Consider the following 18,932-nt stretch of genomic DNA (forward strand, 5'->3'; position numbering starts at 1 on the left):
TCACACTTACCTACATTGAACTCCATTTGCCACCTTTCTGCCTAGCTCTGCAGCTTATCTATATCCCGCTGTAACCTGACACATCCTTCCTCACTGTCAACAACTCCACCGACTTTCGTATCATCCGCAAACTTGCTCACCCAACCTTCTAGCCCCTCCTCCAGGTCATTTATAAAAATGACAAACAGCAATGGTCCCAAAACAATCCTTGCGGAACACCGCTAGTAACTGCACTCCAAGATGAACCTTTACCATCAACTACTACCCTCTGTCTTCTTCCAGCCAGCCAATTCCTAATCCAACCCTCCAACTCACCCTCAATGCCATACCTCCGTATTTTTTGCAGTAACGCCTTACTAAAAATCCATATACACCACATCTACCGCTTTACCCTCGTCCACCTGCTTAGTCACCTTCTCAAAGAATTCAATAAGGTTTGTGAGGCACGATCTGCCCTTCACAAAACCATGCTGACTATCCTTGATCACATTATTCCTATCCAGATGTTCACAAATCCTATCCCTTACAATTCTCTCTAAGACTTTGCCCACAACAGAAGTGAGGCTCACCGGCCTATAGTTACTCGGGCTATCCCTGCTCCCCTTCTTGAACAAGGGGACCACATTTGCTATCCTCCAGTCTGCTGGCACTATTCCTGTAGACAACGAGGACATAAAAATCAAAGCCAATGGCTCTGCAATCTCCTCCCTTGCTTCCCAGAGAATCCTAGGATAAATGCCATCAGGCCCAGGGGATTTATCTATTTTCACCCTTTCCAGAATTTCCAACACCTCTTCCCTACATACCTCAAAGCCGTCCATTCTAATTAATTGTGACTCAGTATTCACATCGGCAACAATGTCCTGTTCCTGAGTGAATACTGACGAAAAGTATTCATTCAGTGTCTCCCCAATCTCTTCAGCCTCCACACGCAACTTCCCACTACTATCCTTGACTGGATCTATTCCTACCCTAGCCATTCTTTTATTCCTGACATACCTATAGAAAGCCTTTGGGTTTTCCCTAATCCTACCAACTAAGAACTTTTCATGTCCCCTCCTTGCTTCTCTTAGCTCTCTCTTCAGATCCTTCCTGGCTACCTTATAACTCTCAATCGCCCCAATTGAACCTTCTCGCCCCAGCTTTACATAGGCCGCCCTCTTCCCTTTAACAAGGGATTCCAATTCGTTATTAAAGCACGGCTCCCTCACACGACCCTTTCCTCCCTGCCTGACAGGTACATACTTATCAAGGACACTCAATAGTTGCTTCTAGAACAAGCTCCACATATCCATTGCGCCCTTGCCTTGAAGCCTACTTTTCCAAGCCACGCATCCTAAGTCGTGCCTCACCGCATCATTCTTTCCCTGCCCCAAGCTAGACTTCTTGCCCTGCAATGCACACTTATCCCTCTTCCATCACTAGAGTTAAAGTCACCGAATTGTGGTCACTGTCCCCAAAGTGCTCACCTACCTCCAATTCTAACAACTGGCCTGGTTCGTTACCCAGAACCAAATCCAGTATGGCCTCACCTCTTGTTGGCCTGTCTACATATTGTGTCAGGAAACCCTCCTGCACACATTGGACAAACACCGACCCATCTAACAAACTCGAGCTATAGCTTTCCCAGTCAATATTAGGAAAGTTAAAGACCCCATAACAATCCCCCTATTACTTTCACTCTTCTCCTGAATCATCCTCGCAATCCTTTCTTCTACGTCTCTAGGACTATTAAGAGGCCTGTAGAAAACTCCTAACAGGGTGATCTCACCTTTCCTATTCCTAACCTCAGCCCAAACTACCTCAGATGGCGAGTCTTCATCCATTGTCCTTTCCACCACTGTAATACTATCTTTGACAAGCAATGCCACACCTCCCCCTCTTTTACCCCCACCTCTGACCCTACTAAAACATTTAAACCCTGCAACCTGCAACAGCCAATCCTGTCCCTGTTCTACTCATGTCTCCGTAATAGCCACAACATCGAAATCCCAGGTACCAACCCACGCTGCAAGTTCACTTCCCTTATTTCGTATACTTCTTGCATTGAAGTATACACACTTCAAACCACTTTCCTGTTTACAGGCACCCTCCTTTGAGATTGATGCCATTTTCCTAACCTCCCTACACTCCAGGTCCTGCACCCTAAAGCTACAGTCTAGGTTCCCATGCCCCTGCAGAGTTAGCTTAAACCCTCCCCAAGAGCACTAGCAAACCTCTCCCCAAGGATACTGGTGCCCCTCAGGTTCAGGTGTAGACCATCCTGTTTATAGAGGTCCCACCTTCCCCAGAAAGAACCACAGTTATCCAGATACCGGAATCTCTCTGTCCTGCACCATCCCTGTAGCCATGCATTTAACTGTTCTCTGTCCCTATTCCTCGACTCTCTATCATGTGGCACAGGTAACAAACCAGAGACAACAACTGTTTGTTCTAACTCTGAGCTTCCAACCTAGCTCCCTGAATGCCTGCCTAACATCCTCGGCCCTCCTCCTACCTATGTCGTTGGTGCCAACGTAGACCACGATCTGGGGCTGCTCCCCCTCCCCCTTAAGGACCCGGAAAACACGATCAGAGACATCACGTACCCTTGCACCTGGGAGGCAACATACCAAACGTGAGTCTCTCTCGCCCCCACAAAACCGCCTATCTGTGCCCCGAACTATCGAGTCCCCAATAACTATTGCTCTGCTCTTCTCCACCCTTCCCTTCTAAGCAACGGGGACAGGCTCCATGCCAGAGACCTGAACCCCATTGCTTACTCCTGGTAAGTCCCCTCCCCCCCCCCCCCCCCCCCCCCACCACAAGTATCCAAAACGGTATACTTGTTCTTGAGGGGAATGGCCGCAGGGGGTCCCTGCACTGGCTGCTTCCTCCCAGTCCCCCTCACTGTCACCCATCTGTCTGCAATCGTTGGAGTTACTACTTCCCTAAAGCTCCCATCTATGACAGCCTCTGCCTCCCGAATGATCCTAAGTTCATCCAACTCCAGCTCCAGTTCCCTAACACGGTCTTGGAGGAGCTGGAGATAGGTGCACTTCCTGCAAGTGTAATCAGCAGGGACGACCATGGCATCGCTCACCTCAAACAGTCCTCCTTTATATTACTAGTTAGCTTACCCTCGTATTTAATTTTCTCCCTCCTTATTTTTTTTTCTGTTGCCCTCTGCTGGTCTTTGTAAGCTTCCCAAATCCTCTGTTTCCCACTGCTCTTCACCACATTATATGCTTTCTCTTTTGCTTTTATGCTATTCCTAGCTTGCCTCCTCAGCTACGGTTTCCTTATCCTCCTCGTACCATGCTTCTTTTTCCTTGGGATGAATCTCCTGCTGTGTCTCCTGAAATACTCCCAGGAAACTCCTACTATTGCTGTATCATTGCCTTTCCTGCTAGGCTCCTCTCCCAGTCAATTCTACCCAGCTTCCTCCCTCATGCTTCTAGTTGCCTTTATTCAGCCATAAGCTGAATACGGTCAACTCTTGTGGGTGGTAAGCAGAATCAAATCACTGGCTCCTGCCCAATGGTCGTGCAAAAAAGGGCCCTTATCTCAACTTTCATCTAAAACTTTAAAATATATCACAAAGATATATATTAAACATTTATGAAACTGCTTTTATGTAACCATTTAAATAAAATTCACTCCAGAGGTAAAAGGTTTGGGACCAATTCTTTTGTTCCACGCACCATTCGCAAACCAAACTAATTGACTAGCCTGGAACTTGCTTTTCAGAGGGGAGCCAATGTCACTCATTAGACAATCTATAGAAGATATGAAAATGTTATAATCCAGCAACACTCTGAAATTTTGTTTTCCTTCAGGAAAGTACTTCAACTCAGGTGGATCATTCATCCACCATGTAGAAAATTGCAAAGGGTTATTCCAACTTTTGAAGCACTAGCACACTGCAAATCTCAGCTCAAATCTAACCTTCATGGTGACATTTTAAGTTTCTTCATTATTTTCACTGGCAGTTCCCCTGATACATTATCAGAACTTGTTTAAAAAAAATTACGTAGGTTTTCATAGAAAAGCAAAAAGCAAAAGAAAATAGTTCTCATGATGGAGAATATTAATGTCACTGGAGAATAGAGAATATTCCAGAAATATGAAGAGAAGTTGACATGCTGAGCAAATAAGTATCCAACACAGCCTTTAGTTGCTGCTTTGTTGTTGAATATATTAAAGATCGTGACTACCACAATAACCCATATCAATTGTACTAATCTTTTGTGCTAATTATGTATCATTCAGAAAAGTTGACACTTCAATGTTTCAGCTTTAGTCACATAGAGTTAGGAGTACATACAATTAAGACATGACTGACTCTTTACAGAGATTGATTCATCATGTGGGTATTTCAAAAGGTTAATGTACAGATTTACCTTAACAGATATATCCCCATGAAATAATTTGTGACCTATGGATTTTGCTATGTATCCTTTAAGCAGTGTTTCTTGTGGCCTATTCTGAGTCACGCAGGTTGCATTAATGCCAGCCTTCAATGACATCAGTAACAATCACCTGCTGCATATGGTGCACGATTTAACCATGCTGTAATATGCTTGGTGGGGTGACGGGAAGAAGACACACAGAATATATGCCAAATAATACAGCTATCACATCCCACACAGATGATGCTGACTGATTTCAAGAGGTCTTAATTGAGTCAACTGTATTCATACTGTGCTCATTCACTGCTTAGAAATCAATGCCTCACTTGCATAGAATTGTGTTAATAACAAGATACATACCCCTCTCTTTTGTTTCCAGGAAAATTCTCTGCAATCTGTGGGAACAAACAGAGAAAGCAATATTAATGTATTATCTATGTTAAAAAAAACACATGCATATATTTCAAAATCCACCTTCATTCTAAAAAGGTGTAAAATGGTCATGAAGCTGAATGCATTTCTCCTATATTTTCTTCAATCTGCAAAGAACTGGGGAAGACATCCAGGACATTCTTACGTATCTCTTAGTAATCACTCAAAACCAACATTTGAAAAGCCTTATGAGCACATACTTTGTTGTTTTACATTGGCAGTAGATTCTACTGCAAAATCACTATTCAGTTATTTTCACTATTTATATTCATAGAATTAAATTAAAATAACTATTGGGAAAAAAGCACCTTAGATTACCAAATAATGAACCAGAGTCCATTTACTAATTATATGGATCAATGTATTTCCAATGTTCTTGCTGTGCTAAAGATTATCCACATCATCTATGATGACATCTGAAGTTGACCCCTCTGCATGGAACAAGGATAGAAAATTGACAGGACACTCAATACACTTATCAATCCATTCCCCCTATATTCTGGTACAGAATGGTACTGTCTTTAACTGAACAGAAGGCCCAGCAAATGGGTTCATCCAATCTGGCTGATGTAGAACAGCACAGAGGCAATTGAAGATAATTAAAAAAGGAAAAGATAAAAGGAAAAATAAAATTCTTCAACATACTGTGTAATAACACACCCTCAGCATTACAGCACATTTATTTCCAAAGGCACAAGATCGTCATGGGGAAATAAATGTACTGTAGTTAGAGTGTAAATATACTGTGCTGTAAAATGCATCATATTTCCATTTGCTGAGGGTAAGATGTACTCCTGTCTACTCACTGAGAATGTCACTCAAAGTTACTATTTGGCGAACTGGGGATATGTGAATCCATTTGAAGCTGGGAGCAACTGTGGATTGTCTGCTACAACAATGTAATTCCATAGGATGTGATGGGTAACTAACTATAAAATGGGGATATTTTCTCTCTGCAGTGTAAAGTATAAATTGCTGACAAAAAGAAAATAATGCTTATCAGTTCTTATTCATTTGTACAAGTCAGGGCTGTGATGTAATGTCCCTCACTTGTCTAGATGAGTTTCGCTCCAGCACTCAAGCAGCTTGATACTATTCAGGACAAAGTAGCCTGCTTGACTGGATTCACATCCACAAACGTTTACTTCCCCCACCACTGGTGCTCAGTAGCAACAGTGTGCCATCTACAAGATGCAAATTCCAAACCCACAGCTATTAGATCGAGAAGGAAAAGGCAGCAGATATATGTGAACACCATCACCTACAAGTTCCCCTCCAATCCACACACCTATCCTATCTTGGAAATATACATCCTTCCTTCACTGTTGCTGGTTCAGAATCCTGGAATTCCTTCCCTAATGGCAAGGTGGGTCTATGTATAGATTATGACTTGGAGTGGTTCAAGAAAGCAGCTTAGCACCACCTACTCAAGGATAAATGCTGGTCCAGCCAGTGATGTCCACAATCCATGAATGAATTATAAAAAAAATTAGCAGCAGTCCCCACCAGTCAGGATTCATACAAAACGTCCAGACACTCCACCTCAGTGTACAACAGAACACTTTTCAAAGAAAAAGGTGCAACAAGGGAGCATAATCCTTCAAAGAACCCTAATGCAGGGGCGATCATCAAGCTTCATACTTCTTTCCCATGAGACTTAACTAAGAGACTGCCTGCATTCTTGTTGGCCAATTTTGGACCTAGGCATCATAGCAACTGATTGAGATGTGGGCAACATCACCTTTGGGCCAAAGAATGACCATAAGACAAAGGAGCAGAAATAAGCATTCAGCCATCAAGTCTGCTTCACCACTCAATGAGATCATGGCTGATCTGATAATCCACAACTCCACATTCCTGCCTTTTCCCCACAATGCTTGCCTCGATGAATGATTAAAAATTGATCTCAACCTTGAATATACTTAATGACTAGCCTCTATAGCCCTGAGTGCTAAGTAATTATACAGATTCACAACCCTCTAAGAGAGGAAATTCCTACCCTGTCTTAAATGTGTGACTCCTTATTCTGAGATTATGCCTCTCGTCCTAGACTCTCCCACACAAGGAAACTATCTTTCTTTTAACAATCTTGTATGTTTCAAAAAAGTTATCTCTTGCTCTTCTGTATTCCAGCAGATACAGGCCCAATCTCCACAACTCCTTAAAAAACAGTCTGTCCATACCTGGTTTCAGCCTAATGAGCTTTCTTTGGACTGCTTATAATGCCAATACATTTTTCGTTAGATAAGAGGCTCAAAACTATTTAGAGTGTTGTGGCTGTAATCTAAGTAGAGCTTTGTACAGTTTTAACAAAACTTTCCTAATTTTATACTTGATTCCTTTTGAAACAAATGTCAATTTTATTTTCTGCCCCTATTAGCTTCTGAACTTGGGAAATTCCCAATTCCCAAATCCATTGCTTTCTGCAGTCTTTCTCCACTTAAATGATGTTCAACCTATCTATTCTTTCTGCTAAAGTGCACAACCTCACATTATATTCCATCTGCCAATTTTTTGCCCACACACTGTCTATATCTCTCTGCAAAATCCTTGTGTCATCCTTATCATTCACCTTCCCACCTCCTTTTGTATATTCATAAACCTAGCTGTCACAAACCTAGCTGTAGTACATTCTCAGTGAGCAGACAGCAGTACATCTTACCCTCAGCAAATGGAAGTGTGCATTCAAAACTCTGCAAATTTCTCATTTGGTATTCTAACTGTTCTAATTTGTGCTTTGCATTAACTCTGCTTTATACACAACACTTGCCACACCGATATTTTCAACCCATTTATATTCATCTCGTAAAATCCGAAATAATTGTTTGTGTCAAACACTTTAAACTCCTATTGAACTGGAATCTCACATTCTTATATAATGTGCCATTGGTGATTGCACCCATTGGTGATCTTATCTTTCATTAAAAATCTGAATGTATTTTTTGTTTTATAAGATTGTGACTTGTTTGAAAAATAAATCTTTTTAAATATAATGCATTTTACAGTGCAGTATATTTACACTCTAACAACAGTGTATTTATTTCTCAGTTTTCAGTGTCTCTGGAACAAACTTTACCACTAGTGCTGGAGTTCAATGATTCTTCTTCCCCTGGTCATGCCAGGACATATCTCTTAGAACCTGTAAGAAACTGCTAAATATATCTCTTTGAGGAAAGAATGTCTCTCTTCTACATCGAAGTATGGTGACTCAAAAGCCAAAACATCCTATTCTCTCTGCTGGCCAGAGAACTTGTCCTGCCTATCAGTATTATTCATTAATTTGAAGGGGAGTCTGCAACCTGATCTCAAAAAATTGTTTCCTCTGGCCACTTTTCCTCCCATGGCAGTATGAAACTCTTTGTATCCAGGTGTAAATGATAATTCACTTTCCTTGATACCAGATCCCTTTCATCTTGGAAATAAATGGATGGCTTACATCACAACTATTTATAACTTGACACCTGCCATACTTTTCTCAGAATTTTGGAGGCTTGAAGTCTGCGCATTGTAAACTCAGAAGCTACTTCCACCATCCCCAAGCATAAATACCTTGGATTATCTCAGTTTAATAATCAAAACTTGATCACTGACAATCAAATCACTAAAGCTTAGAGTCATAAATTTAAACCTACAGTTCCAATTTATAATCTTTTAATATCTATAATCATTATAATAGCCTTGAAACAAATATCCCTATTATTGAAACTCTTCTCCACAGAAACTGCCACCAAGCTTGCTGATTATTTCAGCACTTTCTGTTTTTGGATCTGATTTCCAGCATCTGCAGGATGTTACTGGGAGGAGTAACTGCTCATTTAGCATTGAGCTTTGAATAAGCCATCTGATTATTTATGGAAGTCACCAGAAGCGATGTGAAAAATTAAGGTTGTGCTTTTCGATGTAGTTGTCAAGGGCAATGTACAAATGACAAATTGGAAAACACGACAGTCCACTTGGACCTTCAAGCCTGCTCCGCATTTAACATGGTCATGGCTGATCCCTTATCTCAATGCCATATTCTCTATTTCTCCCCAAATCCCTGGAGCCTTAAAAATCTAAAAATGTATCTCCTTCTTGAATATTTTCAGTGACTTATACTCCAGGTTCATCACACATTGAATGAAGAAATGTTCAAAAACTCTATTCCATATGGTGAGACTGTGACTCTCGTTTCCAGACCCATGGGAATGATTGTGTGTCATGCATTAAGAATCACAAAATGCTTTTGTTGTGGGTAGGAGATGTCAAATGTCGTCACTGATCTTAATCACTGTTTTGAGTTCATTAGACATGACAGTGCTGCTGGATCCATGGTCTCAGAACTCCAGGAATTGTCCTGCCTGACAACCTGCTCTGAAGAGTTTTCTGATAGTCGCCCACAAGGATCTTTAGAGCTTTTGGGGAACTATGGCATCTGTCCTCTTGCCCACCTGCACCACTAATTCCTCTAGCACTGATGCTGTCAATAGAAATTTGTGTCTCTCCCAGTGTTCATTTTGCAGGCATTTAAATTGCCGTAATTATTTTGTGCTGCCTTTCTTCGAGATGCTACATTTTTTATTTGTTCTTGAGACATAGGCATATTTGGTAATTCCAGAAAACAAACCAAAAACTGGAACGAAATGTTAACTTTACTTTCTCTCTACAGATACTGCTAGATCTGCTGAGTTTTTCTAGCAATTCTACTTGTGTTTTTGGTAACTCCAGCATTGATTGGTAATTCTGTATTGTCTTTGAGAAGATTGTACTGGACACCTTTTGATGAGCTGCAGTCCAACTGGGAACTTGCCAAATGCCTCACTAAAATTCATGTACAAAACATCCATTGCATTATCCACACGAATCCTCCTTGTTACTTACACAAAAATTATTTTAAATTAGTAACACATGACATTTCCTCCACAAAACAGTGCTGACTATACTTGATTAATCCATGACTTTTAAAGAGTTAAGATTGGTTTATCTTACCTCTCAATGTTGCTTCTAATCATTTGTCCATCATTGAGGCCATACTGATTAGCCTATAATTATTTGTTATAAATCCTATGTCCTATGATCCTGTCCCACTAGCTACCAGATGATGGAGCAGTGCTCCGAAAACTTGTACTTCCAAATAAACCTGTTGGACTATAACCTGGTGTTGTGTGATTTTTAACTTTATCCATCCAAGTTCAACACTGGCACCTCCACATATTAATTATTTGACCAGTCCTTTGCACCCTTCTCAAATGGTGTGTACAATATTCACAGTTCTTCAATTACAGTTGTTAATAGTAGCCAGTGATAGTGAAGAAGGCGGCTGTCGACTGCAGGATTATATGAACGGTTTGGTTGAGTGAGTTGAAAAGTGGCAAATGGAACTCCATTTTTATAAGTGCAAGCTTTGGGAAGCAAAGCAAACAAGAGAATACACAATTAATAGAAGGGTATTGAGAAGGATAGAGGAAGTAAAAGACAAGTCCTGAAGATGGTAGAACATATAGCTAAGGTGGATAAGAATGCAAAAGGGATGACTTTTTTCCATGGTTACACCTGCGCCTGCATGTTCCTGGACAGCCCACCAGCCCATTTGAAGACTTCTCCAGCTGCTGTAATGCAACAATCTCTCCCAAAAGCCAATTTGTAAGTTCCATTTGAAAAATATTTTTGGGTGTCCCTTTAAGAGGTTTTAATTTGGTTTAATTTGTTTGAAAAGAGCACAAAGAGACATTCACAGAAAATGACAGCATTAAATACTCGTCATCCTATATTAAGATTGCTATGGAACACTCTGCCCATGTGTACAAAATGGGAATGACAGGGGTGGACTAATGTGAAACGTTAGTGACAGTACACTAGCACAGTGCCAAGCATTCCTGTGAATATCCATGCAGTAAAAATCTCCAAACGCATCTCTGCTTGTTTAATCCCAAGGAGTGATATTCATACATTCTTGGCTTATATTTTTCAGGCTAATAAGTAGAAGTTCCAACAAGCGACAGGACTGTTCTGGACCTAATTCTGGGGAATGAAGCCAGATTGGTGGTTGAGGTGCTGGTCAGGAATTATTTTAGTAATATTGATCATATGACTTTACAATTTAAGTTTATTATGGAAAAAGAAATAGATACGTTGCAAAACTAAAGTTTCAGTTGGAGAGACAGGGGAGTTTATTAAAATGAGGCAGATCTGGTCAATGGAAACTGGGAAATAGCTACTTATGAGGAAATCCACAGAAGTGCAGTGGGAGGGCATACAAAACGTAAATGGGGCAGGTACAAGCCTAACATGTTCCCTCCAGGGTGATAGGAAGGAGTACCACGCTCAAAGAACCATGGATGACCAGAGATATTCAGGATACAAAGAAAAGGAAAAGAAAGGCATTTAGCAAGTACAAATCAGTGGGGCTTCAGTGAAATGTAGAAAGTGCTTTCTTAATTGATTTCTTAAGCACCGAGGGGATACGAGAAAGCTCTGGCTGGTAAAAGTAGGAAAAATCCCATAATATTCTTTACGTTTATCAATGGGAAGAGGATAACCAGAGAAAGAATAGGGCTCATTATGGATTGAAGGGGAAAACTGTGGGTAAAACCAGAGGTCATTTGTAGAGTGTTGAACAAATACTTTACATCCATCTTCACCCAAGAAAATAACGATGAACATAAGGAACCCAGAGAGACTGAAGTGCTTCAGCAAATTGACATAGGTACTGGAGGTGTTGGCAGGTCGGGATGAATTGTGCCCCAGCCTCCTGTGAGAGGCAAGGGAGGAGATTGCAGGGGCCCTAACCCAGATTTTTAATTTCTCTCTGGCCATGGGGGAGGTGGTAGAGGACTGAGGAACAGCTAAAACGGTTCCAATATTCAAGAAGGGCTGCAGAAATAAGCCAGAGTACTAGAGACCAATGAGTCTCCTTTCAGTGCTGGGAAACTATTGGAGAAAATTCTAAAGGAGAGCATCTATCTCTACTTGGAGAAGCAAGGTTTGATCAGGGACGGTCAATGTGGTTTCATCAGGAGGTCATGCCTAACAAATTTGATTGAATTTTTGAGGAGATGACCAGTTGTCTGAATAAGGGTAGGACTGTTGATGCAGTTTATATAGATCTCAGCAAAGCCTTTGTTAAGGTTCCACATAGGAGACTTATTAAGAAGGCAAATGCACATGGGATAAAGGGTAACTTTGATAAATTTGATAATTTAGATTCAACATTGGCTTAGTTGTGGGAGGCAGCAGGTGATTACACAAGGCTGCTTTTATGACTGGAAGCCAGTATCCAGTACTCTCCCACAGGATCTGCGCTGGGTTATTATTATTCATAATTTATATAAATGACAAAGATGACTGCGTGAGTAGTTGGTCTGGTAGGTTTGTGGATGACACAAAGGTTGGAAGTCTTGGGTAACAAGAAGGTACAAACGAGATGGTAAAATGGGCAGATAAGTGGCAGATAGAATTTAACCCTGTAAACCATGAGGTGATACACTTTGGAAGGAGTAACTTGACAAGAAAGTCTGCCTTTATTCCTGATGAAGGGCTTTTGCCCGAAACGTCAATTTCGCTGCTCGTTGGATGCTGCCTGAACTGCTGTGCTCTTCCAGCACCACTAATCCAGCAAGAAAGTATTCAATGACTGGCTTGACACTAGGAACTTCTGTCAAACAAAGGAACCTTGGAGTGATTGCCTATAGATCTCTAAAGGCTGAAGAGCCTGTTTGTTGGTGGTGAAAAAGGCATCAAGAAAAAGGCATGTTTGCTTTTATCAATCAAAGCATAAATTACAAAAGCAGGAAAGTGATGTTGGAGTTGTACAGAACTGTGAGGTCACAGTTAGAATATAGTGTGCAGTTCTGTTCGCTACAGTACAGGAAAGATGTGATTGCACTGGAAGAGATGCAGCTTGAGATGGAAAATTTAAGTTATGAGGGAAGGGTGAATAGGCTTGGGTTGTTTTTGTTGGAGCAGTGAAGACTGAGGGGGTGATCTGCTTGAGGTGTATCAAATTATGGGAGGCATGGACAAAGTAAGTAAAAAACAGCTGTTCCGCTTAGTTGAAGGGTCATTCACAAGAAGACACAGGTTCAAGATGAATAGCAGGAGGTTTAGGGCAGATGAGAGGAAAAACCCTTTTACCTAGAGGGTGATGACAGTCTGAAATGCATTGCCTAGGAGGGTGGTAAAGGTGAATTGCCTCACATCTTTTAAAAAGTACCTGGAATAAGTACTTGATATGTCATAAAAAGGTTATGAGGCCAAGTGTTGATAAATGGGTTAGGTTGAAAGTCAAATGCTTCTCATGTGCCAGCACAGACCCCATGGGCTGAAGGATCTCTCCAGCACTATATGTTTCTATGATTCTAAACTTCTTTCCTGCATTTCCACAACAACAATGGAGGGAGAAGAAAAAGAGCTAGCTGAAGGGAGAGGAAAAACAGAATCATAACTACCATCTTCCATATAGTAGCAATAAGGGGGATAGGGATGAAGTGGATAATGGAGGAGATTAATTTGGATTAATCAACCCACTCAAGCACAATCATGTTACTTATCCTTCACATCTGTGCACAAGCTCACAAAGGAGAATCGGGTAGTGCTGATGTGGATGTGCTACCAGATGATTCATGAGAGAGCATGAGTAATGAATGATTTTGTGCATTTTCCTTTGAGAGGGTTGAGTGGCCATCGTATATGCATTTTTGGAATCCACCTCCCAGCATTTAGAGTAGTATTCATACAAATATGGGGATTATAGTCTTTCATGGAGACAAGGGTATTGATCAATATATGGTACACATTTCTTCTTGTGTTATCTTCATATCCTTAAGATTTTAACTTTTACAAAATTTCAGTCATTGGCTCAAATTACATTTGTCCTTTGTGAAGCCAGATACTATTTTCACCCAAAAGTTGCCAATATACATTTTATGCTGGGGCTGGAAGTTCTGGCGAGAATTTATAGCTAGGGAACGCTGGCTATTCTTTCTCCTTTGTAGTTCATATAACAAAGAATAGTACAGCACAGTTGAGGCCCTTCAGCCCACGATGTTGGGCCAGTCTTTTATCCGACTCTAAGATCAGAATAACCTACATACTCTTCATTGTACTATCATCCATGTGCCTATCCAATAGTTGTTTAAATGTCCCCAACATATCTGACTTGACTCTTACTGCTGGCAGTGCACTTCACGGACCCACCACTCTCTGTGTAAAGAACCTACCTTTGACATCTCTCCTAAACATTCCTCCATTTACCTGAAAATTAAGCGCCCTTGATATAGCCATTTCTGCCCTCGGAAACAAATCGCTGGCTATCCACTCTATCTATGCCTCTCAACACCTTGCACACCTGGATCAAGTCACCTCTCATCCTTCTTCACTCCAATGAGAAAAGCCCTAGCTCCTTCAACCTTTCTTCATAAGACATGCCCTCCAGTCCAGGCAGCATCCTGGTAAATCTGCACACTCTCTAAAACTTTCACATCCATTCTACAATGAAATGACCAGAACTGAACACAATATTCCAAGTGTGGTCTAACCAGGGCACTATAGAGCTGCAGCAATAAGCTCACAGTTCTTAAACTCAGTCCCCCTGCTCATGAAAGCCAACACACTATATGCCTTAACAACCCTATCAACTTGGGTGGCAACTTTGAGGGATCGACGCATGTGGAACACAAGATCATTCTGTTCCTCCACACTGCCAAGAATCCTGCCTTTAACCCTGCATTCTGCATTCAAATTTGACCTTTCAAAGTGAATGACTTCACACTTTTCTAAATTGAATTCCATCTGCCATTTATCAGCCCAGTTTTGCATCCTGTCAATGTCCCGCTGCAATCTACAACAGCCCTCCACATTATTCACCACTCCATCAACTTTCGTGTCAACAGCAAACTTACTAACCCACCCTTCCACTTCCTCATCCAAGTTATTTATAAAAAACACAAAGAGCAGAGGTTCCTGAACTGATCCCTGCGAACACCCCTGGTCATTGAGCTCCAGGCTGAATATTTTCCATTTACCACCACTCTCTGTCTTCTATGGGCCAGTTAATTCATGTATACTACATCTACTGCTCTACCTTCATCAACATGTTTTGTCACATCCTCAATAAGGTTTGTGGGGCATGACTATCTCTAATTAAATAATCATAAATCCTGTCTCTCCGAATCCTCTCCAATAACTTGCCCACCACTAATGTAAGACTGACTGGTCTGTAATTCCCAGGATTATCCCTATTCCCTTTCTTGAACAAGGGAATAACATTTGCCACTCTCCAATCATCTGGCACTAATCAGGTGGACAGTGAGGATGCAAAGATAATCGCCAAAGGCGCAGCAATCTGTTCCCTCGCTTCCTGTAATAACCTAGCGTATATCCCGTCTGGCCCAGAGGATTTATCTATCCTCAAAATTTTCAGCACATCGTCCTTCCTAACATCAACCTGTTTTCACATATCAATCTGTTTCACGGTGTCCTCAGAAACATGAAGGTCCCTCTCAGTAGTGAATACGGAAGTAAAATATTCATTAAGAACCTCCCTACATCCTCCGACTCCAAGCACAAATTCCCTTCACTATCCCTGATCAGCCCTATCCTTAGGAGAAAGTGAGGACTGCAGATGCTGGAGATCAGAGCTAAAAATATGTTGCTGGAAAAGCGCAGCAGGTCAGGCAGCATCCAAGGAGCAGGAGAATCGACGTTTTGGGCATTCCTGAAGAAGGGCTCATGCCCGAAACGTCGACTCTCCTGCTCCTTGGATGCTGCCTGACCTGCTGCGCTTTTCCAGCAACACATTTTCAGCCCTTTCCTTACTCTGGCCATCCTCTTGTTCCTCACATAAGTGTAGAACATCTTAGGATCTTCCTTAATCCTACTTGCTAAAGCTTTTTCATGCTCTCTTTTAGCTCTCTTAAGTCCATTCTTCAGTTCCTTTCTGGCTACCCTCTAAAGCCCTGTTTGACCCTCACTTCCTCAACCTTAAGTAAGCTTCCTTCCACATCCCTTGTCACCCAAGGTTTTTTTCAACCTACCATCCCTCTCTTGCCTCAGTGGGACAAACCTGTCCAGCACTATCACCGAAAACTTCCTAAACTTTCATGCATTTCCCAGAGAACATCTGTTTCCAATTTAGGTGCCCTAGTTCCTGCTTAATAGAATTGTAATTCCCCTCGCCTAATTAAGTACTTTCATTTACCATCTGCTCCGCCCCTCTCCATGAGTATAGTAAAGGTCAGGGAGTTGTGATCACCATCACCGAAATGCTTTCCCACCGAGGCGTCTGACACCTGGCATGGTTCGTTGCCAACCACCAAATCCAATATAGTTTCTTTTCTGGTCAACCTAACTACACATTGCATCAGGAACCCTTCCTGGACACACCTGACAAAACCTGCTCCATCCAAACTATTTGAATGAAGTAGGTTCCAATCAATATTAGGGAATTTGAAGTCACCCATGACAACAACCCTGTTACTTCTGCAACTATCCAAAATTTGCCTCCCAATCTGCTCCTCTATGTGTCTATTACTATTGGGGGGCCTGTGGAAAACTCCCAATAAAGTGACTTTTCCTTTCCTGTTTCTGACTTCCACCCATCCTGACTCTGTAGACAAACCCTCCTCAATGATTCTCCTTTCTGCAGCTGTGATACTATCCCTGATTAACAGGGGTAATATCTCCACCTTTTTTAACTTCCCCTTATTCCTTTTGAAACATCTAAACCCTGGAACATTCAATAGATAATAGACAATACACAATAGGTGCAGGAGTAGGCCATTCTGCCCTTCGAGCCTACACCATCATTCATTATGATCATGGCTGATCATCCTCAATCAGTATCCTGTTCCTGCCTTACTTCCATAACCCTTGATTCCACTATCCTTGAGAGCTCTATCCAACTCTTTCTTAAACGAATCCAGAGACTGGGCCTCCACTGCCTTCTGGGGCAGAGCTTTGCACACACCCACCACTCTCTGGGTGAAGAGGTTTCTCCTCATCTCTGTCCTAAGTGGCCCACCCCTTATTTTTAAGCTGTGTCCTCTGGTTTGGGACTCACCCATCAGCAGAAACATGTTTCCTGTCTCCAGAGTGTCCCTTGTGATGTTCAAGTCTCTGCAATGGCCACAACATCATTGTTCCAAGTATTGATCCATGCTCTGTGTTTGTCACCCTTATTCCTGATACTTTGTGCATTAACATAGGGCCACTTCAATCCATCACACTGACTGTACCTTTGCCCTATCAAGTGCCTATCCCTCCTCACATTATCTCTACATACTGTATCTGACTGTTCACTACCTACTTCATAATCTGATCCACAGCTCACCACTCCCTGCCAATCTAGTTTAAACCTTCTCAAAGAGTTCTATTAAACCTCCTGCCCAGGTCTTCTTGTACAGGCCCCACCTTCCCCAGAAGGTATCCAAATGATCCACATGTCTGAAACCCTCCCCCCTACACCAGCCCTGCAAACTTGTGTTCATCTGCTCTCAGTCTCTATTCTCAGCCTTATGAGCATAAGATACGGGTAGCAATCCTGAGGTTACTACTCTGCTCATCCTGCTTTCTAGTTGCCAACCTAACTCCCTATATTCACTATTCAGGATTTCCTCCCTTTCCCTACTTATGTCATTGGTACTGATGTGTACCACGACTTCTGGCTGCTCTCCTTCCTCCTTAAAAATGTTACCTGAATTATTTCCATTGTTGACTTGTCTAACATCAAATTTTGTAACTGGGTACATCAAAAAACTGGCATCCTTCTGTATAACTCTATAGCAGACTAAAAAAAGAGCGAGATAGTAAATACCATTTAAAGATTTATTCAGAATTTTTCAGAATTTATGCACCACAATAATATCTACTAATCAACATCTAGCTGTTAAGAAGATAATCATTCAACAACTGGGGAAATAAATGAGACAATTAGCATGGCAGTCTTAGGTGTGTGACTATATTCAATATTATTATATGTATCGGCTGAAGAAAAGTCATGCAGAATACTTGATCAATGATTACAAAATAATTTTCGAAGAAGTGACAAACTGCAAACAACTGGGAAATCCTTTTTCCTGGTAATACAAATGAATTTAGTTAGCAAGTCACAATAGTATTGTATGCAGTAATAATTGTGATGGCAGCATTTGCTTAAAACAGTGATTACTTGTTCTGTTTTTTATTATGCTGGCTAAGGTGAATGAATATGAATTCTGGTTTCTTTTAATCCTTATGCAACACCTTTTTGTAGATTTACAGGTAATTGATAGCCTTCTGGAAGTCAAATTAATCATTAAAATAAAAGTACTGGAAGTAAATTTTCATCTTCTACTCTCTCACTTTGTAGCTTCAGGTACAGGGAACGCAGGTTGGGTACCTTCCTTGCATCAAGTATGATTTTGCTACTATCAAAACCGACTTAGAATGAAGACATATACTAGAAATGCTGAAAAACCTTCTGAGTTAATTTTATTTTGTGCTCATTTGTTTATATCTTCTCAAAATTCTATTTCTCAATTTATTGGCACCAAATGTCAGTGCAGAAGACAGAACAAATATAGTCAATATGGAGGTGGCACAGGGGCTAGGCGTGGTACATGGGCTCAGTGGTCAGCACTGCTGCCTCACAGTACCAAGGATCCCGGTTTGATTCCAGCCTTGGGTGACTGTCTGTGTGGAGTCTGCACATTTTCCCTATGTCTGCATTGCTTTTTTGTGAGTGCTCCGGTTTCCTCCCACAGTCCAAAGATGAGCAGTTTAGGTGAATTGGCAGTGCTAAATTGCCCATAGTGTTCAGGGATGTATAGGTCAGGTGCTGTAGTCAGGGGTAAAATATAAAGGAGGAGGAAGGGGTGTGGGTGGCTTGCTCTTCGGAGGGTCAGTGTGGACTTGTTTTACCAAAGGGCCTTTTTCCACACTTGTAGGGATTCTATTCCATTCAATATATCTATCTGCATCAATATGAAATAGTAAGGAGATGATGCTGAATTTGTACAAGACCTCAGCTGCAGTAACGTATGCAGTCATGGGTGCCACATTATTGGAAAGATGCAAATACATTAGAGAGAAAGCAGAAGTGATTTACAAGAATGGTTCCAGGTATGAGAAACTTCAACTGAGAACAGCTTGAAG

At 41.4% G+C, this 18,932-nt stretch overlaps 1 protein-coding gene across 20 annotated transcripts in view; it reads right to left on the reverse strand.

Moving 5' to 3' along the window:
- LOC140487080 (guanine nucleotide-binding protein G(I)/G(S)/G(O) subunit gamma-7) overlaps positions 1-18,932 on the reverse strand; it is a 323,926-nt gene that overhangs the window by 87,332 nt on the left and 217,662 nt on the right. For all 20 annotated transcript variants that reach the window (XR_011962712.1, XM_072586533.1, XM_072586542.1 and 17 more), the window contains one exon: positions 4,752-4,786. Coding sequence is in view for 4 of the 20 variants with exons in the window: in XM_072586533.1 (XP_072442634.1) it covers positions 4,752-4,786 (35 nt within the window). In the remaining 16 variants the exon portion in view is untranslated. The remainder of the gene's footprint in view (positions 1-4,751; positions 4,787-18,932) is intronic.

Source organism: Chiloscyllium punctatum, chromosome 2 (assembly GCF_047496795.1).
Source record: "Chiloscyllium punctatum isolate Juve2018m chromosome 2, sChiPun1.3, whole genome shotgun sequence".
NCBI lineage: Eukaryota > Metazoa > Chordata > Chondrichthyes > Orectolobiformes > Hemiscylliidae > Chiloscyllium > Chiloscyllium punctatum.